We start from the raw sequence: 26891 nt of genomic DNA, 5'->3' as shown, positions 1-26891 counted from the left end.
CCCAGGCGGCTTTCCAGAGAGCACATTTTTGCGTTGGTATGACCAGCTTCCATTAACTTAGGTTCTACGACGTGCTGTTCTATCTCTGGGCCCTTTTCCCCAAGGAGGCTGGAAAGGAACCGGCAATACAGTTCCTGGTGTGACCTTTGGATGTTATGCTTTGTTGGACTTGCTGGCATCTTGGGTATGTAGAAAACAGCGTGTGCGTACTGGAGCACAAGTCGTACCAGGGATGTGTGTCTCAGGAAAAATTACAGTCCTCCGGTGCGTACTGGAGCAAGGCCTAAAAGGACCCGTGTTCCCTGCTGTGTGTTTTCCAATGAGAATAACTCACTCAGTAAGTTTCGCTGCAGCAGTAACTCCGTCTTCGTCTGTCCTCACCAGGGCGCTTCCAAATGATGTGGCCACAGTACTGGGAAGTCTTGACGCTTTTTCTCGACTGGCACTAATGCTGGGGCTTCCTTTCGGCGGCTTCTTGTGTCAGTCCTCTGCCTGTGCAGGGCCCTGTATTTTTAGGGGATACATAGTTCTATCCACCAACGTGCGCACTTTACGTAATTGTGAGTCTGATCCAGGAAAACAATTAAGAAGGCTAGGAGCCCCTCGTATTGTAAAAGGAGAGGAACACTCTGATGAATGTAGAGGCCCAGGGGCTCCTGTAGATCTGAGGCTCCCAATTCCAATTTCCCCACAGGAGCCCCAGGTAGCTTTGACAGTGGGGGACAAACTGATTGACTTTCTAACAGATATGGGTGCAACATACTCTGTGGTAAACACTAAGGTGGCACCGAAGACTCCCCAGTCCATCCCAGTCACAGGAGTTTCTGGAGAAGTACAAAAGCGTTCATTCTGACAACCCCTGGAATGCCAGCTAGGGGACCTCACCATGAAGCACAGCTTCTTGTATATGCCAGAGTGTCCAGTCCCTCTTTGGGGCCGAGATCTCCTTTGTAAATTAAATGCTCAAATAACTTTTTCAGCAGAACAGCTTGACATCAGGGTCCCACTGGAGCACACTTTAAGCCTGCAGATGGCACTCACGGAAAGCCCAGAAAACGACACAGAGCTCTTTCCCCCGAGGTCTATGAAGGCCATAAGCGTGGGCCGACGGCACCCCAGGGAAGGCCAGAAATGCATGGCCAATACATATGCCATTGAAAGGCGATGCTGGGACACCTGAGCTAAAACTGTCCTCTGAGACAAGAGGCCCAAGAGGGAATTCAGCCAATTCTCGAGAAGTTTCTCAAACCAGGACTGATTAAACCTTGCAGGTCCCCGTACAACACCCCTGTCCTCCCAGTCAAAAAGCCAAACCCAGCAGAGCCTCGCTTTGTCCAAGACTTAAGGGCTATGAATGAGGCAGTCCGAGACTTACACGCTGTAGTGCCTAATCCGCTCATTCTGCTCACAGCCGTCCCAGGACAATACAGCTGGTTCTCGGCTTTGGACTTGGAAGGTGCTTTTTTCTGCATTCCCAGTGCAGAAGAATCACAGCAGCTATTTGCGTTTGAGTGGCAGCGCCCAGAAACGCAGGCAGTCCAACAGTATTGGACAGTCCTGCCTCAGGAATTTAAGAATGCTCCTGGCCTTGTTTGGGGAAATGTCAGCTACCAGCCAGTGTTCTCAGAAAAGGCCAAGGAGAGGCCCGAAGAGTGGGGTTTCCCTCTTGATCACAGCTCACCTGGCTGGAAATGTAGTGCACGAGGAACTGTCTTAGGCCCTGAGGCACCTTGGACGCTACGCTGCAGCACACACATAACAGTACCCACTACGGGAGAGACGCCGCCTTACAATGGGTTCAAAAGTATATAATGGGGCCTGACCTGCAAAAGACCATCGAGCGAGTCACTGAGAACTGTGTGATTTGTGCTAAAATAACCCAGAGTCCACCGTCAGGCCTCCCCAGATGGGGACCCAACACAGAGGAACCTGCCCCACTGAGGACTGGCACATAGACTCGACTCCACTGTCTCGAGCCGCAGGAAATGTCAGATACCTCCCAGTGTTTGTGGACACTTTCTCAGGATGGGCGGAGGCACAGCCCACTCGGACAGAAAAAGCCTTCAAAGTGGTTCAAGCCTCCTTAGGGCAGTCACCCCCGATGTGGACTGCCTGGTACTCTGCAAAGTGACAACGGGCCTGCTTGTGTCTGCAGCAAACCCCACAAAGCTCTAAGGGGTTTATCAGGTTAAAGTTACAAATGAAGAGAAAGAGAAAAAAAAAAAAAAGAGAGAGAGAGATTATCCTGCAGACTAAAGACACCCAGGAGTGCTCCCTGTCCAAGGCTGAGCAACTCCATTCCGTAATCACCCCCTCGTCGCCCCTTTTCAGCAGGAGGTAGCCAGAGCGGTGGCCGCCCCTTTTGCCACAAGGCTGTGAATGGACACTGACAGGGGGGCACTGAAACAGAAAAGAACAAATCTGACTCCGTACTACATCTGCTCCTTTGGCTTGAACCCTGGGCCCTGTTTCCTAGGCTGAGTCTTGCCAGCTCTGCACTCACGTGACGATAACAAGTTGCAGAACAGAGGAAAACATTTGTTTTGTTGGAGGTTTTGCAGGAGCACCATGACCTGGCCCACATGGACGGCTGCAGGAACAAAGAACTCCCATACCAAGAAGTTTGCAACAACCACCATACTCCCTTCCCTGCTTTTTTGTATAAAAGGAGCCTGTGTTCTGACTGGAGCAGCATGGTTCTCCGAGACATGAGTCTGCCATCCTCGGTCTGCAGCTTTCCAAATAAAGTCGGTATTCCTTGCCCCAACACCTTGTCTTCCGATTTGGTGGCCTGTCGTGCAGCGAGCAGAACAAGTCTGGACTCGGTTACACTCACCCACCTGCAGGGCTGAAGTTCCACCGCCAGTACCAAGTGCTGACACATAACAGCGCGACCAGCAGCTTGCATGCCCCTGGCTGGAAGTGTGGGCCAGACAGCCACTTTGCAAAACGGCTTTACAGTCTCTATAAAATTAAACACACGGTCACCAGGTGGCCCAGCAATTCAACCCTGAGGCCCTTATAACCGAGAAATGCACACATGCACACAAATCTGGCCTACAGACACACCCAGCACCTTCACTCAGGAGACAGGACCGTAACAAGCAGTCCTCCACCAGGAAACAGGAAACCAGCCGGCCAGTTGCCCAGGACACGGCTGAGCAGCAAATGGCACGGACGAGTATCACAACCACGTGCGCAAAAGAAGTCGGAAACCAGAGACCACTCGGAACACGATCTTGTTCACGTGAAATTCTACAAAAGGCAAAACACAAGCACCAGAGGGCCAGGGAGAGAGGGTGAGATGGGGGACCTGGGACCCGCTACGCTCTGCTGCAGTGCTGACTCCGGGACAAACGTCTCCTCCAGCAATAGACTCAAGGAAACAATAAAGGACCAAAAATAACTGCAGGCATGCGCAGTTGGGGCAGGTTACGAACAACACGATACAAAAAGACCAAACCCAGCTGCCACTTCTGAGCAAAAGCAGGTGCCAGGTGTGCTCCCTGCACACAGCACCACCAAGGGGGTGAGCCGCCCCTCCTGCCCGACCCGACACGCCCCCACCCTCACCCCATTTGAGGGTCCTGCTCACCCCCTCCCTCCCCGAGCACCCCCAAGGGCCCCTGTTTCTTGCTCTCACTCCCCCTGCTGCAGCACAAGTCCCAGCAAAGCCTCCCCTGAACTCCTCGTCTGGCCTCATGCATTTCCACGGAGTAGGGGTCCGAGGACCCAGGTGGGTAAGAAGGGGTGGGATCGAGTACGAGAGTACCCGGGACATTCTGGGGGCAGCGCTCCCCACCCTGTGTGAAGCGGGTGCACATTTGTCGAGTGCGTCACACTGCATGTTTGCAACTAGGGAGTCTGCTCTGTGTCAGTTTTACCCCAGTAAAGCTGACTGAAGGAAAGCATGGATTGTTCAATTCAAGAGCTACAAAAAACAACAGGAGAAAGTGCAAGAAAGTAACGAAGGTAAGAGCCGAGATCTCCTGACGGGGATAAACAAAAACTACTCTAGGAGCTGGCAGATGCTTATCTGAAAAAATCAGTCTAAGCTGCTGTCTAGCATGACTAGTTAAAAGGGAGCAGAAATAAATAACCCTACAAAGAAAAAGGTCACATGTGCACATTTGATAAAGATTTCAAAAAGTCATACAACAAGATAAGGAAAAAGCTCTACAGTAATAAATTTATAGTCATGCAAAAAATTGTTTTAGAAAAAATATAAATGACCAAAATGGACTCCAGAAACTAAAATCCTAAAGAAAGTAATAATGTTGAAGGATAGTAACAGTCCAAGAGGAAAGCATGTGTTTCCACAGAAGTGAGGCAGTTGGTTTGGTGGAGTTAAAGACACAGATAATCCTCTTCGTCAAACTGTCTCAGGGCAAACAATGAGGGGTAAAATGGTAAAGAAGATAACCCATTTAGTCACCCTTGAATCACAAATTGGACAAGAACCAGGAGACAAGCAGGGACTCTGTACTGACCTGCCCGTCGTGAGCGGCCTGTAGACGGAGACGCTACGCTGTGGCCACGATAGGAGGGCCGCCGCTGCTGCAGGTGCAGCCCGAGGACCTCGCACGGCCAACAGTGGACGCAGATGAGGCCGCGACGTGGCGAAACCTTCATCTGAAGGGACCTCTCAGAGATGGTTCACAGCAAAGAAAGCGCAAAGGCGAAGGTGCTGGAAGCGGACCAGGACTGAGAAGGCAGCACGGCCACCAGCTCGCCTCTGGGGCATGAGTTACGCAACACCAGGGAGACAAGCTCTATTCTGACGACCTTAAACTTTTCTACCAAAAACAACCCCCCTAAGAAAAAACCCACTTTATTTATTTTTTAAAGCCTTTTTTTTTTTAAATGGGGGAGGTAATTAGGTTTATTTATTTATTTATTTTAATGGAGGTACTAGGGATTGAACCCAGGACCTCGTGCATGCTAAGACACACTCTACCACTGCGCTATACCCTCCCCACAAAAAACCCACTTTAAACATTAGTGCTTCTAATGTTTTAAATTTTAGTGTACTAAATATTACTCCTACTATGTTCTCCATTTCCCTGAACATTTATAACCAACTGTAAGGAGTTTCTAAGGTTCAAGACAAACTTTTCAAAGGTTACAGAACACTAGTAATTCTTCCCACGGTTCTACCCAACAGTGCAAAGTGAGGGTCACCTGTGCCGACATGGACTCATCTCCGAGGTGTACTGATAAAATACCTGGGTGTAGATTAGTGTGCTGTGTTCTACATCTAAGAAAGAGAAGAAACTAAATGTGTGCACATACACATACTCATGTGTATTTGGTCATATTAGAAAGTAAAACAACGATAAAAGGTTAACCAAAGCTACGGAAACGGTTACTTACAGGGAGGAGGAGGAGAACACGGTTGAACAGACAGAGGCAGAATCTGGACTCAGCTGAATATATCTGGTTTTCTAGGTTTAACGTAAGAATTATGTAATAAAAAAATACTCACAAACTTTAAAAAATACTTCAAAAAGATAATTCCTAATAGAAGGGAACATTTCCCAATTCGTCTTCATAGAGCAGTAATGCCCTAAAGCCAAAGTCAGACAAAGGAATCACGGGAGTGCCACCGTCATCTCTTATGAACACAGATGCAAAAACCAACAAAATAGCAAACAGATTCAGGCAACACATGAAAAGGATTATACACCGTGACCAAGTGGGATTTGTTCCAGGAACGCGAGGCTGGTTTAACACTGGATAAATCAGCTCATGAAATACACCATACCGAGAGAATGAAAAAACAAAAACCACAGGATCATTTCAACAGATGCAGAAAAAGCACCTGACTAAACCAATAGCCATTCTGTATAAAAACCTGGAATGGAAAGGAGCATCTTCAACCAATAAAGAAAGGATACGTATGGAAACCTCAGAACCAACATCACACTTAGTGGTCAAAGACGAGGTGCTTTTCCTATAAGATCAGGAACAAGACAAGACCCTCCACTCTTACCACTTCTGTCCAACACTGTACTCGAGGCTCTACCCAGAGCAATTAGGCAAGACAAAGAAATAAGAGGCATCCACACTGGGAAGGAAGAGGTAAAACTACTTCTACTCACAGGTGACATGATCGTGTATACACAAAGGCCCCCGAATACACTAAAATAAAAACTGTTAGGATGAATGAATGAGCTCAGAAGGATTGCAGGATACAAGATCAGTACACAGAAATCAATTGTATTTTATACGCTTGCAATGAACAATCCAAAGATAAAATTCAGGAAATAATTCCATCTATAAAAGCACCAAAAAGAATAAAATAGTTTGGAACACATTTAACAAAAGAAGTGCAAAATTTGCACTTGAAAATTACAAGACACTTTTGAAAGAAATTAAAGATCTAAGTAAATGGAAAAACATCCCTGGCGTATGGATCAGAAGACTTACTATTAAGATGGCAAATATTCCCCAGACTGATCTACAGATTCAAGGCAATGCTATCAGAATGTCAGCTGCCTTCTTTGTAAAAATCAAAAACCTGACAAGCTGACCCTAAAATTCACATGGAATTGCAAGAGACCCCGTACAAACTTGGAAAAGAACAACGTCAGAGGACTCACACTTCCCTGTTTCAGAGTGTTCAGAAGCCTGCTTACCACGAAGCAACAGTAATCAAAACACTGTGTGCTGGCATAAGGACAGAAACACGGATCGGGGGCCTGACTTAGAGTCCACGAGGACTCCCTCACATTTAGTCTGCTGATTTTCAAGAAGGAAGGGCATCCAGACCGCTCGATGGGGAAAGAACATGCTCTTCAAAAATGACGCTGGGACAGCTGGAATCCCATACACAAAAGAAGGGAATCGAACCCCTCTGTCACTATACACAACAATTAACTCCAAATAGATCAAAAGATTACTAAGATGTAAGAGTTGAAAACTATAAAATCTTTAGGGAAAAAAACAAGAGTAAATCTTCACGACCTAGAATTAGGGAATGATTGCTTGCGTATGACACCAAAACACAGGCAACAAACAAAGAGACAGATAAAACAGTTTCAATAAAATTAAAAACATTTAAACTCCGTATGAGACATACAATTTGCAAATATTTCCTCCCATGTGGTAGGTTGCCTTTTCATTTTCACTCTGTCGATGGCTTCCTTTGCTGTTGCAGAAGCCACTTGGATGTAGTCCCACTTATTTTTGCTTCTGTTGCCTTTGCTTTTGATGTCAAATCCAAAAAATTATCAACAAGACTGAAACTAATGTAATGTCTTTTGTCAATTATATATTTAAAAAATTAATAAACTTTTTTTTGCATCAAAGGATACTATCAATAAAAAATTCTCAACAAAATATTAGCAAACAGAATCCAACAGCACGTAAAAAAGATCAAACACCATGATCAAGCTGGATTCTTGACAAGAACACAGGATGGTTCACATACGCAAATCAATCAGTGTAATATACCACATCCTCAAAAGAAAGGACAAAAACCCATTATCATGTCAATAGATGCAGAAAAAGCATTTGATAAACTTCAACAGCCATTTATGATTAAAACTGTTACCAAAGTGGGTATAGAGGGAACACATCTCAAAATAATAAAAGCTATTTATGACAAACCTACAGCCAGCATAGTACTCAATGGTGAAAAACTGAAAACCTTCCCACTAAGATCGGGAACAAGAAAAGAAGGCCCACTCTCAGCACTTCGATTCAACATAGTCTTGGAAGTCCTAGCTACAGCAATCAGGCAAGAAAAAGAAATAGAAGGGATCCAAATTGGAAGAGAAGAGGAAAATTATCATTATATGTAGATGACATAATACTATATATAGAAAACCCTAAAGACTCCACACAAAAAGCTACTAGAGCTGATAAACTCATTCAGCAAGGTAGCAGGTCACAAGATTAACATACAGAAATAGTTGCATATCTTTACACTAGCAATGAAATATCAGAAAAGCAAAATAAAAAAAAAAAATCCCTTTTAAAATCACATAAAAAATAGGAATAAACCTTACCAAGGAGGTGGAAGACTTATATGCTGAGAACTACAAAACATTGATTAAGGAAATTAAAGATGATTTAAAGAAATGGAAAAATAGCCCATGCTCCTGGATTGGAAGAGTTCATTCTGTTAAAACAGCCATACTATGCAAAGCAATCTACAGATTTAATGCAATCTCTATCAAATTACCCAAGACATTTTTTTAACAGGCCCAGAACAAATAATCCTAAAATTTACATGGACTCACAAAAGACCCAGAATTGCCAAAATAATACTGAAGAAAAAGAACGAAGCTGGAGGAATAACCCTCCCAGACTTCAGATAACACTACAAAGCTACAGTAATCAAAACAGCATGATATTGGAACCAAAGCAGACATACGGATCAATGGAACAGAATAGAGAGCCCAGAAATAAACCCACAGACTTAAGGTAAATTAATCTTCAATGAAGGAGGCAAGTACATACAATGAAGAAAAGATGGTCTCTTTGACAAGTGGTACTAAGAAAGCTGGACAGCCGCATGTAAATCAATGAAGGTAGAACACTCCCTCACACCATACACAAAAATACACTCAAAATGGCTTAAGGATTTAAACGTAAGACAAGACATTATAAACATCTTAGAAGAAAACATTTTCTGACATAAATCTTAGCAGTGTTTTCCTAGGGCTGTCTACCCAGGAAATGGAAATAAAAACAAAAATAACAAATGGGACCTAATTAAACTTACAAACTTTTGCACAGCAAAGGAAACTGTAAACAAAACAAAAAGACAACCTACAGAATGGTAGAAAATGTTTACAAATGATATGACTGACAAGGGCTTAATTTCCAGACTATACAAATAGCTCATACAACTTAATAATAAAAAAAAAAAACAAACAACTCAATCCAAAAATGGGCAGAAGACCTAAACAAGCAATTCTCAATGAAGACATACAAATGGCCAATAGTCACATGAAAAAATGCTCAATATTGCTAATTATAAAAGAAATGTAAATCAAAACTACAATGAAGTATCACCAAGCAGAATGGCCATCATTCAAAAGTCCACAGATGATAAATGCTGGAGAGCGTGTGGAGAAAAGGGAACACGCCCAAACTGTTGGTGGGAATGTAGTTTGGTGCAGCCACTGAAAAACAGTATGGAGATTCCTCGAAAAAACTAAAAATAGACTTATCATATGATCCAGCAATCCCACTTTTGGGCATATATCCAGAGGGAACTCTAATTCAAAAACATAAAGGCACCCCAATGTTCACAGAAGCACTGTTTACAATAGCCAAGACATGGAAGCAACCTAAATCTGTCCATCGACAGACAACTGGATAAAGAAGATGTGGTATAGTTATACAATGGAATACTACTCAGTCATAAAAAAGAATGAAATACTGCCATTTGCAGCAACATGAATGGACCAGGAGATCATCATTGTAAGTGAAGTAAGTCATACAGAGAAAGACTACTATTATGGGATATCACTTATATGTGAAATCTAAAAAAAAGACACAAATTAACTTATTTACATAACAGGGAGTCATAGACAGAAAACAAACTATAGTTACAAAAGGGGAAAGAGGGTGGGGAGGGATAAATTGGGAGTTTGGGATTTGCAGATACACACTACTATATATAAAGTAGATAAACAATAAGGTACAGCACAGGGAACTATATTCAATATCCTGTAATAACCTATATTGAAAAAGAACTGTAAAGGGAATATATATATAAAAAACTGAATCACTGTGATGATATCAGAAACTAACAGAATGTTGTAAATCGACTATACTTCAATTAGAGAAAAAAAGAGACAGTATTAAAAAAGTGAAAAAGCAACCCAGAGAATGGGAGAAAATATTTGCATGCCGTAGATCTGGTAAGGGATTGTGTCTAAAATAAATAAACAGCTCTTACAATTCACAATAAAATGACCACCCAGTTGAAAAAGTAGTCCAAGGATCTGAAGAGACATTTTTCCAAAGACACAGAAATGGCCAATAAGCACACCAGCAGAGGCTCAACATTAGTTGTCAAGGAAACGCAGACCAGAACCACAGGGCGGTGCCACTCCATGCCCACTAGGGTGGGACAGTTCGGTCAATTCAGGCACCAGTGCTGGGGAGGGAGGGAGGTGTGACACACTGGAGCCCTCGCCCAGTGCTGGGGGCCATCAAGTGGGGCAGCTGCTCTGTGGAACAGGCTTGTGAACCCTGGGAAAGTGCCGTTGGGCCCAGCAGCCCCGCTGTGGGTGTCGCCGAAGAGAAACACAAGCACCTGCATCCACACAAAGCTGCGGTCCGTGCATGTTCACCGCACACTTAGCACCACGGACAGCGGGCAGACCACCAAGGGTCTGTGGAGGGACAAGTGGATAATCAAGTGTCAGAGCAGGAGGAGGTGTGAGGCTCCAGGTCCAGCACAGAGGGACCTGGAGCACGGGATGCTTGGTGAGAAACATGGACACAGAACCACACGTGGTGTGAGTCCAGTCACAGGAAAAGCTCAGCACGGGCACCGGCCCGGGCACGTCCATGGACACAGAGCGGGGTCGTGGTTCCAAGGGCTGAAGCAGAAGGGGACGGGGTGGCAGCCGGAGGCTACTAGGTGCCCTTGGGGCGACCAGAGCTGACTGTGAGGGCCACACAGCTGTGTGACGCACTGACCACCCCTGGGCTGCACGTTCTCCACGGGCGAGCTGTGTGCGCGGGAAGCTCATTTCAAGGAAGCTGTCAGGAGAAGGAAGAGGGCAACCCCTGAAATCTGGAAGCACAAGGGAGCACGTGAAGTTACTCAGCACAGGGACAGGAGAACATTTCAGAGTGCACGAGACAGACCAAGGGCTTCAGAGCGCACGTGACACACAAAGGGTTAGCACCCTAGACGTGAACAAAACTCTGTGGGAGGGGACGGAGGTGGGGAGGAGGGGAAGAGACAGGAAGGGAGGGGAGGGAGGGGAAAGGAGAGGCCTGAGCAATCCACGGCAGGAGACCCAATGTCGCCGAATCCAGAAGCGCTTTGCAAAGCAGCGGGGCCCAGGGGATCGGGGCGTGGGAACGGGACACCCGGAGATGCGCAGGCACAGCGACCAGGGTCACCGCAAGCTAGGAGGGGTGCGGGAACCTCAAAGCTCGGCCACCCACAGCCCCTCGTGGAGGGATGGTGAGTCTGCTCTGTCCCCGCAGCCCCACCACAGGGGACCCTGGAGCAGCTGTACGGAGCACACACACCCCTGGGGGGACCTGGGCGTGCTCCCAGCACAGGCAGCACACAGAAACAGGAATGCCCTGCCAGGTCCTCCTGCGCCCACATGGATCCTCCTGAAACACTCCTGAAAGAAAAACCACATTCCTAAACAAAGATGCACACAGCATGATGGGAATATTCAGGCTAAGTCTCAGCCCGCTGCGCCCTCGGGACTGACAGATGGACGGACGGACTGGGGGTCCCCGTTCATCCACCAGAACAGCAGCACCTCAGAGGGAAGAGACCCTCCCTCTGGGGAAACGGCTTCCTAACAGGTGGCGAGGGTAACACTCACTAAACCCAGGCAGACACCATGTGGACGCACCCCTATTTGTCAACATTTAGGACAGAAGTGAGCACAAAACCCTCGCTGTGCTTCAGACGCTGAAGAACCCCAGCCAGCGGGACTCAGAGGGGCCACCCCATGCATGACCATGACCGCGAAGACACCCACCTTGGCCACTCTGCCCATGTCGTCCAAGGTGGCCCTCTCATGTGGGAACTGGGCAAAGGTCCTCTCGATCTTGGCAATGACGGCGTCCACGTTCACCGAGTCCTGCGGGCGGCCGCGGGGGAAGTAGAAGGCGGGCACACTCTGGCTGGGGGCAGGCGGCGGGGGCTGCTCCTTAGTCTGGACCTGAGACACAGAACGGGGACACACTCAGTGAGGACCTGGGGACGGGGAGCAGCCTCCCCTCCTGACGTACGGTGGACAGAGGGGGTCTGACCTGGGGGGCGCAGAGCCTGGCCGACCCAAATGTGGGCAGAACCTGACGTCACCGCAGGCAACTCCAGGTGCGGGGTGGTACGCGTGTACACATGCGCGTGCGCGCGCACACACACACACACTGAGCTGCCCAGCCACATGCATGTTTGCCTCTGCTGTCAGGACGAGGCAGCACCAGTCACTCAGGGAGAGCGGAGAGACAGGACCCTCTGGGGTGACAGCAGAGTGGCCCCTCAACCCGCACAGGAGGCTGCCTGGAGTGGGGATCCTGGAGGGCCACACCTTCCGGGCAAAGAATAAACTGGAAATACATCCCCGTTCCTGACTCCGGGAGCAAGAGGAGAACAGTTGGCCTCGCACCTGGCCCCGCGTCAGTAAGCTGGCGGGTGGGTGCCCCCCCCCCCCGCCCAGAACTCACAGCCACTGCGGGTGCCCAGCCAAGCCGGGAAACCAAACCTACGTCACCGGGGTGGTCCCCACCCCTCCAGCCACAAACGCAGAGCTGTCCCAGCGGCAGCCCTGGAAACAGCGAGATCGCTGCCCGTCAGGGGAGCCCCGTCCTCATCTGAGGACTCAGAAAACTCCTGGCACTCCCAAAAGATGAGTGGCTCACAATCAAAAACCACCGAACACGTGTGGACACAAGGCACTACGGGGGAGTCGTCAGAAACAAGGGAGCAGGATGGAACCCGCAGAGCCTCCGGACTCACGTGTCAGGACCCGAACCCAAGGCGCCTCGTATGCTTCCAGGAGTAAGACAGGCTTGAGAACACAGGGTGAGCAGAACACAGACAGACCCAAACACACCTTCCAGAAATGAGGGATGGGTGAGCAGAGAGACACTTGTCTGCTGGGTTACAGAGCAGACCAGGCACGGCTCAGGAGAGGTGTGGTAACTGAAGGCGGAAATGAGACTGAGAGACGTGGTCAGGCTGCAGCCTGGACAGCCAGACACCCTCCACAGACTGGGGAGCCCCGAGCAGGGTTACGGAAAGAAACCCACACCTGGACACAGGACAGTGAAACTGGAGAAGCCAAAGACAGCCAGCAGGTGCTCAGAAACAGCCCAAGTACAAGAAGCAAAACTGAACGGGGGATGATCTGCAAAGGAGAAAACAATCAGCCCTGCAGCCAAGGCTCAACAGAAAGCACCGGCCAGAAGTGGAGGACAGACCCAACCTAGGGCTGCGCCCGCCGGGGAGGTATCTGACAAGCGAGACTAACACAGACACATTTTAACAACCAGAACAAAACAGAAACAGAAGTGAGCGTGCTGTGAGCAAACAGCCGCCTGAGGACATGATGAGGAACGTGTGTCAGACGGAAGCAGAGGGCTCCCAGACGAAGGTCTGAAGTTCAAGATGGAACGAAGGGCAAGGGAAGTGGGGCGTCCGGGTGAGCCCACGCTCACCCGCCAGGTGCATCAGTGAGGAGGATGCCACTTCGCTTCTCTTCAGAGACTCCCTCAGGACAACAACAGCACAAAGTGAAAGGGTGAGGGCGCTGAAGTGTTGGAGGCTTTTCAGTTGGAGGATAAAGATACTGATTATCTCTGCACCTAGAAAAATGAAGCAGTTGCCATTTGTAAGGCAAGTGGGAAGTGAGTGTGGAGGGTACAGTCCTCCAAACCAGAAGAGGAAAAGATGAAAGGGGACAAGGGAGAGCTCAGACAGAAGCACAAAAATACGATCATGAAAGAAAAGTCTGACAGGCTAATAATCACAGTAAATGTAAGGGGACTAAATGTTCCAGTTAGAACACAGAGATCAGACGGAAAACAGAAAATAACATTCACTTAAAAAGACACACGCAAGGTGTAAGGACAGAGGGTAACCCTGGTAACAAATGGAAAAAGGCGCAGCAGCAGACAGCTGTGGAAAGGAGGCTGGTGTGGTGTTTACATCCACAAGGCGGGCTGAGGTCTGGGCGTGCTGGAGAGGCGGCCCCTGCCCCAGGTCCCTCCTGGGAGCTGCACCAGCCCCGGGCTGAGCAGCACCTCAGCACAGACAGAGCAAAGGCGCTGGGGACAGACAGCAACACGGCAGAGGCAGGCCGGGCTCCGCGCCCAAGGCACCCGTGACGGACCCACTGGACAACGGGGAAACAAAACAGCCCAGTGCGGACGCACTAGACTCCCAGGCCTAATCTCCAGGGCAGAAATAGAGCGCGGCCAGCACAGCTGCAGGACGCGCATTCTCTTCCAACACACAGGGCATGGCTGGGAGCCGGCCACCTCCCCGGCCAGCACACAGGCCTCGGCAGAGCCCGAAGGGATCCCCGGGATGGTTCCCTGAGCGCCTGTGGTCAGGCAGCAAGTCCATGGTGAAGATGGAGATAGCACAACTGTGAGTGTGCACGCGCATGAGAGAGAGGGAGAGAGAGAAAGAGGAGGGAGTGGAGACAGAATTCTCAAAAGGGCCGAGGCCTCTTAGGTGGAAGAGCCAACCCTGGAGGGGGGGCACCTGGCTCCCAGAGCCGTGCAGCTGGGCTCCCCCACGTGCCTGACGCCCCCCAAGAGGCTGTCCCGGGCACGCGGGTGATGGCAGCCTGCTCACAGAGAGCTATTTCTGTCGCGGGCACGCGGACCAGTGCTCCCTGACTCATCACAATTCCAGCCACCCCAGCTGGCCCGTGCCTGCCAGAACACACGCGGGGCTGAACCGTCCACACCCGCCTGAAGGCAACGCCGTCTCTCTGTGCAGAGGCCAGCGCCCTCGGGGTGGGTTCTCTGCCCAAGAAAGCCAGCCAGGCAGGTGCACTGTGACACCTCCTCTAAACACCACCTCAGCCGGGCAGGACGCGGTGAGGGGCCCCAGAGGGGTGCTGGGAATGACCTGGGCTCCAACTCTGACAGAAGTGGACGTGCAGGGCAAGCCGGAGCCAGAGCACAGGGGGCGGGATGGGAGGAGCAGGCCAGGCAAGGCAGCGGAGCAGGCGGACCCCACCCCAGCCCACCCCTGGTGGGGGCTGGGAGCCGGCAGGGGCCCGTGGAGGAGTAGGCCAGGACCCGGACCCTGTAGGCATGGTAGTTTCTTCTCAGGCTCTGGGACCTCTCCCTCACGGCGGCAGGTCACCACCTCGACTTGCAAACAGTGGGGTAGCACTGAGAGACACACGGTCCAAGTTCATGACAGGCTCCAAAACAATGATGAGAAAGGCAGGCCTGGCCGGGGGTTTGTCCCAATGTCCTCTCATCACCACAGGACAGGGACCAGTGTTGAGGGGCCGACACAGGCCATGGGAGCTTTCCAGGGGCATCTGGGTTCGGGGGGGTGGGGGGAGAACAGGGCACCCTGCAGACCCACGAGGGGCCAAGCCGAGTGGGGCCGAGGTGGGGGCTGGACATCCACCTGGCCTGAGAGGTTAGCTGGGTCTGTACCCACAGCTAGAGGTCGGTGTGGTCTCCATGAAGCTGGGAGGCAGGGCTGGAGTTGGGGACAGGGCGCTGCCACCATGTGTCACGCACCACGGAGGGAAGGAGCCACATCCGCGTGCTGGGTCCCGGGATCGTGGGTCCAGGGAGGACTCAGGGCCCACCCTGGCAGTGCTGTGGCCCCGCCTGGTGTCCAAGACGGCCAGGGCCCGGAGGCCAGGCTGTCTCCACAAGAGGAGAGGTCAGCTCAACGTCCAGGACTGTCACCTGGGGGATGGCTGCACTGGGGTCTCAGTGCTCGGTGGGGTCTGGTCGTCCACCTGAAGGACTGTGCAGGGAGCTGGATGGGACCAGGGCACACGGCAGTGTGAGGAGTGGGGAGCCCAGGCCTGGTGTGCAGAGAACAGGCAATTCAGGCCCCGGGGGACGGAGGGTCGGGGCGGGCAGCACAGCTGTTCTGGGACACCATGGGCCTGAGACAAGGTCTAGGGGACACTGCAGTGGACGATCTGGGGGTCTCAGTGCTGCTCAGCTAGCGCAGGGCCCAAGCGTCCACAGGTGGGGCAGGTGGGCAGACACGGGGCTGCGGGAGTAGGACAGCTCCACACGCATGGCACTGCCACCCTACAGACCCGAGTCCAGTGTGGCTGTCACCTGTGAAGCACCGCCCCACCATCCCCTACCCTACATCTCCCCTTGCCCCCCGCATACCCCTCCATGTCCTCCCACCCCCGCCCCTATCTCCCCCCGCCCCACACCCTGTATGACTCCCACCGACCACCCAAGGCTATGTCCCGAGGTCACACGCAAACATCCAGGGGAGAAGGAAGCCAGGAAACGCTCCCCCTCAGTACCTGCCCCCCCCACAAGGAAGGCTGTCTGGTTCAGCCTCTGCACCTGAGGAGCCCCCACTCTGCACAGCACATGCTGCATTCCTGGGGAACTGCTGGAGCATATTTTCTGTAACTTGAAACTTCTTCCTCTTAAAGGCATTCATGAGACATGTTTCCCATAAAGTGATTCTGTAAGAACAGTCACCCTAGAACAGCCCAGACATGATGGGTCTGCCGGGAGCCAGGAGACCCTGCCCCACAAGTCACAACCGCTGCTGAGGGGAGGGAACGTCCCCTTGCACCTCGGATGCACCACGTCCGACAGACAGTAACCAGCAGACACTCGTTTCCCTACTGTGTGAAACAAGATGGTTCCTCGGCTGGTTCTGCTTTGAAAGTCTCACGTTCAGATTTTAAATAGACTTTCCTTCAAAACAACGGACAAATGTAAAAGCAATACCCATGCGTGGACAAAATTTCCCAAGTTGGAAGACAGAGATCAGACAAAAAAAAAAAAAAAAAAAACAAAACTGAGAAGCTGTGCAAAATGTGAGACATGATCCTAGAGAAAAGTCCAATTAAATCATCAGCAGAAAGCAGTTCATTTTTCCCCACCCCAAGCAGCCTGGTTTGACTCGACGTGATTTTTTTTTTGAGGCCACGACATGACCTTAAGTCCTCGCTTGGGAGAAAATACAAGTGATTAACGTGCCAAATATCTGTAAAACAGCAGAACCTCCAGTTACAGAAAGGTCCAGGGTGGCCCTGGCTTTTAAATTACACGGTGTCCTCGCACTAAATTATAAAGCACCGACAGGGTGCAGCCCAAGGACCGGGATGACTCCGTGAGCGCCCAGACGCACCGGCATGTTCACAAGCCCCAGAGCTACTGGAGCCGGCAGGCAGGGCTCTCCACGGAGGGACTATCCAGTGAAGCCCTTGGGACAACACATGCTGGGAGCAGACGCCGCTCTGCGCTCCAGCACTGGGGCCTTGCACACAGGTGCCGCACGTTCCAGCAGCCATGGGTAGGCTCCCCGGGAGGGCCGAGTCCCTGTGTCACCACCTTCTGAGGTTGCTCTCCCCGCCTCGCTCCAGAGCCCTGCACACCCCGGTCATTCCCAGCGCGCCGCGGTGTTGGGCAGGAAACTGCAGGAGAGATGTGGGTGCCTCCCTTCAAAGAGCTCTCTCCCTGACAAATCTCCCAGGCCGCCCCAGACAGCCGGCTCTACCCAAGGGATGGGACCTGATCCGCGACAGTCAGGCACCGCGCAGGCGGAGGCACCCCGAGAGCACCGCGGCCCCTCCATTCCCACCCGGCATGCGAACGCCCCGCCACACCTGAACCTGCTGGAAGGCTTTGAGCCTCTTCTTGAAGCGGGACGGCAGCACGAAGTCGCAGCCGCGGGCCAGCGAGGCCAGCTCCTGCCGCAAGTCGGGGTCCTGGCGCAGGGACAGGTCCCGCAGCCGCATGTCGGTTCGCATGGGCCGCCGGGGCCCGGGCCGGGCGCGCTCTCGGGGCTGGGGCTGGCCGGGGACGGCGGGGTCGGGGCAGTCCGGGCGGCCGGGCTCAGCGCGCTCCATGCGTCGCCGGCCGGGCGCTCTGGGGGCCGGGCCCAGGCCGCGCGCATTCCACAGGCTGAGGAGGGCACATGGCCGCGCCGGGGGACGGTGCGGCCCGCCTGCCCCTCCCGGCGGCCGCGCCGGGCAGGAGGGACGCAGCCGAGACTCCCCAAGTGTCCCGCGGGCGGGGGGCGACTCTGCGCTCCCAGACCCTCCTGCGCTTAGCAGGACTGGGACAGCGCGGAAACTGGTCGCACGACGGAAGACGTGGGAGCCGCCTGCTATTCCTGGGAGGGAGGGGACTTCTCTCCACACAGGGGAGCCTGTCCAGGACCGAAAGGAGCCTGTTACCGAGCTCGCGGGCTGCCCCGCGGTGCCGGTTCCCTCCGGAGAACGGCCGGGACAGAGGAGCTGGGGGCAGCACCCGCACTTCGGAATTTAAGCGCACACTTAAACTGCAAGGGCTCCCGCACTCTTTCCTCAAACAGGGTGGCGGGACGGGTTTTATAGCTTCCAGGCCACCATCCACGCCTGTGGCGGGTGCGATGACATGCAGACGGCGTGGCTGGGGTAGAATATCTTATAGAGACGCGGATGACGGACAGATCCTAAGGCAGCGTGAGCAGTGAAAGCAGGGGACCCACAGCCGGAGCCAGGTCCCACACCTGGAGGGTATCCCCCAACACCTTCTAGGTCTGACCTGCGTCCCTCACCCCCGAAACCGCAGGACCCCAGGGACGCCTCCCAGGCCAGCGCTCTCCTTCCCCGTCCCTCCCTTCCCCCAGCCCCCAAGAAGATGACCCGGGTGGTGAAGAGGCACCTCACCGATCCACCCTCTTCCTGTCTCTCTAATGGATTTTTTTTCCCAGCACTTTTGGTTTCACAGAGACACTGGGCAGAAAGCAGAGCTGCGCATGCTCCCCACCCCTGGCCCAAGGTCCCCTGCTGTGAGCACCCTGCACCCAGTGTGCACTGGGTACTGCCTCTGTAACAACCCTGAGCCCATATCAACCACACTGGTAGGTTGTTGTGAACGGAATTCGAGGTTTCCTTCCACGTGCATCTGCTGGCCACAGTGTGGTTTGGGCAAACACACAGTGACGTGTGTCCACCATTACAGAGTCACACAGTGCTGACTCGCTGCCCTCGAGTCCCCTGGGCCTGGCCGGCTCCTCAGCCACCCTCCCTTCACCGTGCTCTTACTGCCTGTGTATCCTGCCCTTCCCCGCGTGGCCCAGCAGGGACCACCGGGGACCTCGGGCAGCTCCCTCTCTCCACTCCATCACCTGCGCGCCTCTCCAAGCTCAGCGCCCCCAGCACCCCTCCACACTCCCATTCAGGAGTCACCCTCTCTCCTGTCCCCTCCGCCTCTTTCCCAGCTTTTCCCCCTATTCTGCCCTTCTCCCCACTCCTGGACCATCCTCAAGGATTCGGAGGTCGGCTGGTGACCCCTCCTGCTCTCCAGACAAACGACAGGGCAGTGTATGCACCACAAGGCAACCACAGTGCCGCCGCGGGTGGTGTGAGACCACGGGGCCTAAGATCTGCCATGTCCACCCCAAGACGCCACACGCAGGAAGGCCCTCCCAGCTCCACGTCCCAGGCAGGGATCAGGTCCAGGACAGACTTCTGACCCCAGGGCGCCAGACAGGGCCCACATCAGCACTGGGGCATCATTTGTCTGGGAGACTTCCAAATACAGGCGCAGCCCTGTAGATCTGCGCTGCGTCTCTGCCAGGACAGGCCATACCTGCCGTTCAGTCCAGCTCCCTCTTTCCCTGCCCACCGTGGGGAAGAGGGCCCTTCCTGTAGCCTGAAAACCAGCCAGGTTCTCTGTGGCTGGCCCTGCTCTGCAGCTCCTCCCAGGACAAGGCAGGGCCTGTACCCAACCCCCCCATGGAGGCGGAGCCTGTACCCCAACCCCCCCAGAAGAAGGTGGAGCCTGTGCCCCAACTCCAGATAGAGGCGGAGCCTTGGCCCCCCCCACAGATGGAGGCGGAGCCTGTGTCCCAACCCCAGATGGAGGCGGAGCCTGTGCCCCAACTCCAGATAGAGGCGGAGCCTTGCCCCCCCCCCCCCCCCCCGGCAGAGGGAGGTGGAGCCTGTGTCCCAACCCCAGATGGAGGCGGATTCTGTGTCCTGTCCCAGACCTGGGCTTGGACCTGTGACTAGCCCTGGCCAACTGGCCAGCAGAGTGACCACAGGTCCAGTGAGGCACAGACTGGAGGTGCTTAAGCCAGGAACACATGGCCTGGTGGACTGGGGATGAGAGACCCTGGAGGACCAGCCCACCAACCTGGTCCCGCTGCCCGCCAGACATGGGAGCTGGGCGGACCTCTCGCTCTGAGCCCAGTGAGTGTTTACAGAAAAGCTCGGGGATGCTCCACTGAGTGTGAGACACCAGCACGCAGCAGGTGGGGCAGCAAGGGACACACACAGCTGGTCAGTGCCCGACACAGGCCTCCAGGTCACACAGATCCTGCCTTTTTAAGCCAGCTCCCTACTCCTCTGTTCCTGTTTAAGTTCTGTAGTGATGCCGGGACATGTACAACTGCCAAGCGGAAGGTGTGAGGGGACACCGAGATACCCCAACACACCAAACCTGTAGATTAAAATCTTGCTACAAACCAGAAATTAAATCCAAATAGAAAAAAGAAAAGTTTTACCCATTTCTCCACTTCTAAATAAACTAGGAAAAGATCAACAGCCCCTCCCACTCCCAAAGGTAATTCTTGAGAGAGACAGGGATTGAGACCCCAGGCCCTGCTCTGAGTAACCTCTGATGTTTTCCCCCAAGACCAAGGGCACACCCTCAGGACAGCCCAGGAGGAGGGCAGGGGTGAGGAAACAGGCGGAGGAGATGTGCCCAGGCCACAGGCTATGGGGTAGGGCAGGCATGGGACAGGCAGGCAGGTGGCCCTCCACAGGACTGACCGCTTGAGGCGCCTGTGCAGACAGGGAGCACCCGGTCCCACTGCAGCGACCACTCTCTCAGCAGCACAGCCGTCAGGGAAGCTCTGACCACCAGCGGGCACTCAGCACATGCAGACACATTACTAGGTTAATCTCCCCTTGGCCAGTCCAGGCTCTCATGTCCAGATGCCTGAGCCACGGGCCAGGCTGCAGACACTGTCTTGAGAAGCAGGCAGAGCCACGGGGGCCAGGCAGCCACTCGCTGGGGAAGCGCTGGGGAATGCTCCTCTGAGCCGTGCCTGGACGGACCATGCCTGACCCTGATGCAGATCCTGGGATAGCACTGACCTGGCCAAGGGGTGGCCTGGAGGATGTCACCAACTGTGCCGAGCAGGTGATGAGTTCACAACACCAACACAGACTCCCTACAGCTCTCTCTGCTGTGGATCTGCTCCCAAAGTGACCTTCAAGGCTCTGAAAGCCCCCTTAGTCTGGCTCTGACCTGAAACACCTCCCCTCTACCACCTTGCACAGCACTGTGTTGAGTTCCTGGGAAGATCCGGGGCAATAAACGTTACAGAGCAGGTGGAGGTGGGGAGACCATAGCTTTTCTCTAAACACTCATTAAACCCTTGTTTCCTGAAAGCAGTGGGATTTGAGTCACTGTCACCAAGACCTCCACCTGCAGGCTCACACCACTGGCATCTGCAGGTGATTCCTCTGGGGTGGGGAGAGCCCTGATTCCGCCTCTCCCTCCAGGCTCCGTTGTGAGGTCGCCATCCAATGTGGGGCAACATGAGGGACGCCCTCAGCCTTGGTGGGACTGTAGGGATAGAGAGCCAGCTCAAGGGAGCCCCTGCAGGTTCTCCCTGACTTTACCTCTAGCATCTCATGAACCAGGACTGAACTAGGACTAAACCAGGACTGACCCAGGACTCCTGAATAGGACTAAACCAGGACCGAAGCAGGAATAAACCAGGACTGAACCAGGGCTCATGAAACACGACATCTGAAGCAGTGCTCCCAGGACTGCATTCTGCTAGATGTGACCCCTCAGCCCTCAGTAACCATCCAGTGACTGAGCCTCATGTCAGCCCGTTGGCCAAGGAGCCTGGACCAGGCTGGGGGAAGCTGGTACCTGGTAGGGCCCACAGGCCACTATGGGGAACTCTGGGGAACTGCAGACCAGGGGGTGAGGCCCAGAGTGGGGCTGGCAGCTCCCCTGTCCCTGGGCAGTGGCTGTGGCGGATCTGTGTCCCAGGCCCCTAAGGCTCCCGACGCAGCCCACTCTGGGGCCAATTGGGTGCCGGAGGGGCAGCCCAGGCAGCAGCCAGAGCCAGTCCGGGTAGATGCAGGCTGGGCTGAGGCGCCCCCACGAGCACGCCCAGGCTGCGGTGAGTGCAGGATCTGTGAACACGGGTGGGGCCCTCCCTGTGCGGGAGGGTGAGAGGACAGGACCACGTTCTCCCAAGAAACCTCCTAGTTCCACTCATTAGGAAGAGAGATTCTTCCAGCCATTTCAACAAGGCAAACCCTTGAATGGTGATAAAAAGTTCTGAAAAGTTTCCCTCCTTCCTGCAGAGATTCTGGTCAATGCCAGCTACAAAAACCAGAAAGTGTTCTTTGCTGAAATATCAACAGAACTGAAGGTAGCCAAGCACAGCCCCACTGTGGAGACATAGTCACTGGGCAAACTCCAGGCTCCCACCAGAAATGCTCTCGGAATCCCAAGCTTCTGATCTGAGTGTTTCCAGGTCCTTTCTGTCTGCAACACGTCCACCTCAAACATCACAGAACTGTCAAAGTAAATGAGTGTGTGTGTGTAGGTACTTGCACGTGTACATACCCGTGGTCACATACGAGAGTGTGTCTCCAAGGAGCCCACCTCTAGCGTTCCAGAACATGGTCTCATGTCCTGACGAAATGAAGGGTTAGCTGGATACCCCCTAAGACTACCAAAAATGGCTGCAAAGAATCAGAGATCTAAATAGATGCATAATAAATTTAACCAACGATGTGAGAGACTTGGACGTACACCACGGTGCTCAGAGAACTGACAAGAGACTTAAGTAAACAGAAAGACATCAGCCCTTATGGGTTGGAAAACTCCACCTTTTTAAGGGATTAACTATGCCCAATTGACCTACAGAGTCAAGGCAATCCCAATCAAAACTCTAAGGGACTTTTCCAGTTGACAAGCTGATTCTCAATGTGATGCATGAATGCAAACGTCAGAACGGCTGGAGCCCTCTGAAAAGGAGAGTTGGCCGTACACCATATGTTAATCTACATACGTTAATCTACAAAGTGCCGGAGGGTCAGAGGACAACCACAGGTCAGGGGGTTCAAGATGAGCAAACATACACAGACACACATGGCCAGCTGACCTTCGACCACGCAACTCAACGAGAAAAGGGAGAGATTTCAGACCTGCTGGGGCACCCGGGCATCTTATACCACACACAACAGCTTACGTGAAATGGATCAGAAGTCTAAATGTAAAAGCGAAAACCAGTAAGCTTTTAGAAGGAAAACGGCAGAAAAGCTTTGAGACCCTGAGAGAGACACATGTTTCATAGACAGGACAATAAGAACCTTACAAAGAGAAAATGGAAAGAATCGAAAATAACAGCTTTTACTTTCAAAAGACACCTTAAATGAGTAACAAAGCGGGCTGCAGACATGAAAAGGACGTGCAAAACAGGGGTCTCACAAGGGGGCTGCATTAGACTTTGCGGAAGGAGCCCATACAATTCAGTAATACACGGACCCCTGATTTTTAAAAGGGCAGAAGGAGTGGGCAGAGCTCACAGCAGCGGTAAGTCGTGAAAAGATGCTTGCTGTCAGCAGAAAACAGGGAGGTGCAGATAAAACCATGACCCACAACACGGCCGGCGGGACAGCTGGAATGAAAAGTCTAAGCACACCCGGTGCTGGGGAGGCGCTGGCGAGGAGACCCGCGGGCATGCTGCCGGACTGGGAGGTGACAGCCCCCTTAGACTGGGGGGCTTTTGAGGCTTTCTAGTTTCTATGATTTTCAAGTGAAACACACAGTGTACAAACCCAACAATTCCACTCCCAGGTCATTCATCCAAGAGATGCAGACACCTGTGCACACCAAGCTCCCAGCACCTTCCTTCGTGGAGCAGAAACGTCCCAAACGGCACTCAGTGACCTGACAATCAGACAGTGGTCCATCCGTCACTGGGATCCCACTCAGCAGGGAGAAGGAACTAGGGACCACTGCACACCACTACAGAGCATCTCAAACATAGGCCCTGGAAGTCCAAGTGGTCACCTGGGGCTGAGGGGCACAGGGCTCCAGAAGTGACCTGGTGCCGAGTGTGTTCATACACTAGTGTGACAGAAGTCCCACACACCTACAGGCACTGCTCATAGTGTGTAAAGAAACCCTCAACAAAGCGGACTTTTTAAACATCAAGGGTTAAAAACAATTCCTCTCTGCCTCTCTCCGACATCTCTACTTCTGCACTCAGAGAGGTCTACGGATTTCTACAACACTGGGGTCCTGCAGATCAGTGGGAAAGTGCAGGGGGCAGACTCAGGGATGGGTGGGGAGCCATATGTTTCTGCAGGTCCAGATAACCCTCCTTCTGGGTATTTCTGGACGGCCTCCCAAGCTGCCTCCAGGTCTGCCTCCCTCTCCTTGAAGACGCACTTTTGGGAAAATGTCCTAGGATCCAGTAGGACAGGTCAGAAAGCCACCGATCACTTAGAGCCAGGGGAGTTCCCTTTGGACTGACATCCACCACTCCCTCTACCACAGTGGCTGGTCCACTGTGGCTGGGAAGCCAGCAGACTCTGTGATGGAAGACACACTTCTTCATGACGTGCCTAGTGCTGTGGTGGGGATGGGTGCCGGCTCTAGCTGGGAAGCTTTAAACCTCATCAACACGTCCCAGTGGAAAAGTCATAGCACTTCAGGCTTGGGTGTGTTCTAGAGATACAACGTGTACCAACCATGCATTTTTTCTGTTTAACACCTGGAGATGCTTTATTACTTTAAAAAGACACAGTATTGACTGTCAGAAAGCACCTTTCCTTTTTTTTTTTCAGCACACTACTGTCAGTAGGGAGGTATATAGCTCAATAGTGGAGCACAGGCTTAGCATGCACAAGGTCCTAGGTTCAATCTCCAGTACCTCCATTAAAATAGTAACAAAGAAATACATAAAAATACACTGCTATCCAACTTCCCTTATTGTAGATAAATTAGTGCTAAAACAAGACACACAGGGATAAAACCTCTAGGTTCAGTAGCTAAACTGGGTGGAAGAAACGGCCACGGGGATAACTAAAACCGACTAGACACAAACTTCAGAAGCATGACCAACTTGGGACCCTGTCAAAGACAACATTTTTCATTGTGCAGGACTTTCCTGGGGGAGGTTTGGTGGGGAACAGACTAGACGTGCAAGCGCTTTCACGCCTGACATTCCTCCACCAGCCTCTGCCACCCCCAAGCCACACGTGGTTACGCCACCCAAGATACCTTTGCAGGCGTTAGCAGAAGGAAGAGTAACTTACTACTCTTGTCCCTGCGGATCTACGAGGCCCTCGAACAGGTGGCCCACTCCGGGCACTAGAGGTGGCTCCCAGGGGGAGCGCAGTGGACGCGGGAGCTGGGCTGGGCACCCCCAGGCCATCGAACCCGCGCGGCTTGCAGGCGGGGGCTGGGGCTGCGAGCGGGGGCCCCGGCTGCCCCGCGTCTCCCCCGCCCCTCTCCGGCCTCCCGGGCATCTTGATCCTTTGCAGGCAGTCCTGGAGCATCGCCTGCGTGCTGGACTCGCTCAGCCAGCACAGGAACAGCTCGTCAACCTTCATCTTCAAGACGGGCTGCAGCACTTTGCCGGGCGGCATCTCCGGGGCGCGGGCCCTCCTTCCCGGGGGGAATCCCTTCCTCCTGCGCACCTGCCTGGAGCCGGGACCGACGTCCGGCCTGAACGGACCTCCCCAGGGCAGCTACGGCCCGCCGCCCTAGGGAACGAGCCCCAGCGTGTCAGGGGCTCGGGGCGGGAGGAGGAGGCGGGGCCCGACCAAGTAGGGGACCCGGCCCAGCGGGGATTATGGGTCCGGACAGGAGGCAGCGGCCGGCGGGGGTCGCGGGTCCGGGTTCCGAGGAAGAGGAGGCGGCGCCCGGCCCTGAGGGGGTCGCGGGCTGGGGTCCTGAGTCGGAGGTGAGGTGTCGCCCCGACCAGAGGCTGCGCGGACTCGCGGGGCCTGGCTGAGGCGAGCGGCCGGACCGCGGCGGGGCCCGCCCAGCTCAGGGCAGCTTCAAAACGGGCGCGCCGCCTGCGCTCCCAAAGAAGGTCGCCTGCGTCGTGCGTCATGGCGACGAGTGTCGTCATCACAGCGCCGCCCGTCAGCGCCCACGACTCCTGTCGGCGCTGTGCCGGGGCGCTTGGGTGGGCCGGGGGTCGCTCAGGAGCTGTGATGCGGACGGGGGCGGGGCTGGCGGGCGCCCCACCCGAGGCCTTTCAGCTTTCAGGCTTTTTAGGGGCGCAAGCCCCGCCAGCGGGGAGCCCTCAGGGCCGCGTAAGCGCGAGCATGCGCGGTGCGAGCTCGCCAGGGAGGTGGGGGGAGTTGGCCGGTGGGTGGGGCATGCGCAGTGCGTACCCGCCGGGAGCGAGCGGGAGGCTTGGTTGGGGAAGGGGTGTACAGTGGGGGAGCATGCGCAGTTAGTGCCCGTGGAGCGCGGGAGCGAGCTCGAGGCGGGGGCAGGGGAGGAATGCAGTTTTTAGATAATAATGGACAACTTCAGACCGCAGGGGTCGCGTTTACCTTAATTTTGTTTATTGGTTATAATGATGGGGTTGGGGGCTTACAGCTGCTTTAAACAGCTCGCCTTTTAGGGTGAGAATGAACCGATTTTGTAATTGCAAAAATAATCAATAAATCTATTTTGATGGAAGTGGAATTAATTACTTAGATGACCTTTGGCCCAATGACTGGTGTATTTCAGTTTACCCTTTTGACAGGGTCGCTAGATCATCTGCATAGCACAAGTGCACGTCTTTCCTTTGTCTCTTGATTTTTTTGGGGGGGTAGGACTTTTTTTTCCCTTAACATAACTTTATTTTAAAAGTTTTCACTTGGGTTTGCTCCGTTTTAGAAGGTAATTTCAAGTTCATAGGGGATGGCGGTCTCCTACTTCTCAGCAGTATAAATAAATATAGCCAGAGTCACTAAGTAAGTTTTAAACTGTGGTTTTATTTT

The 26891-nt window shown here is 53.1% G+C and overlaps 1 protein-coding gene across 3 annotated transcripts in view; it reads right to left on the bottom strand.

Annotated features, from left to right (window-relative positions):
* Positions 1-25961, bottom strand: part of PPP2R3B (protein phosphatase 2 regulatory subunit B''beta) — a 42463-nt gene extending 16502 nt beyond the window's left edge. Inside the window, exons 1-2 of one of the 3 annotated variants that reach the window (XM_064483585.1) lie at positions 25203-25961; positions 11700-11882 (exon numbers count right to left, since the gene is read on the bottom strand). In XM_064483585.1, coding sequence (XP_064339655.1) covers positions 11700-11882; positions 25203-25535 — 516 coding nt within the window. In that variant the 5' untranslated portion in view covers positions 25536-25961. Of the gene's footprint in view, positions 1-11699; positions 11883-17519; positions 17823-25202 lie in introns of those variants that run through there. The other 2 variants (XM_064483587.1, XM_064483586.1) reach the window with 2 other exon arrangements.
* Between the last annotated feature and the right edge of the window lie 930 nt (positions 25962-26891).

Source organism: Camelus dromedarius, chromosome Y (assembly GCF_036321535.1).
Source record: "Camelus dromedarius isolate mCamDro1 chromosome Y, mCamDro1.pat, whole genome shotgun sequence".
NCBI classification, from domain to species: domain Eukaryota; kingdom Metazoa; phylum Chordata; class Mammalia; order Artiodactyla; family Camelidae; genus Camelus; species Camelus dromedarius.
The sequence above is the reverse complement of the archived record's forward strand: the minus strand, read 5'-3'. Positions and strand labels throughout refer to the sequence as shown.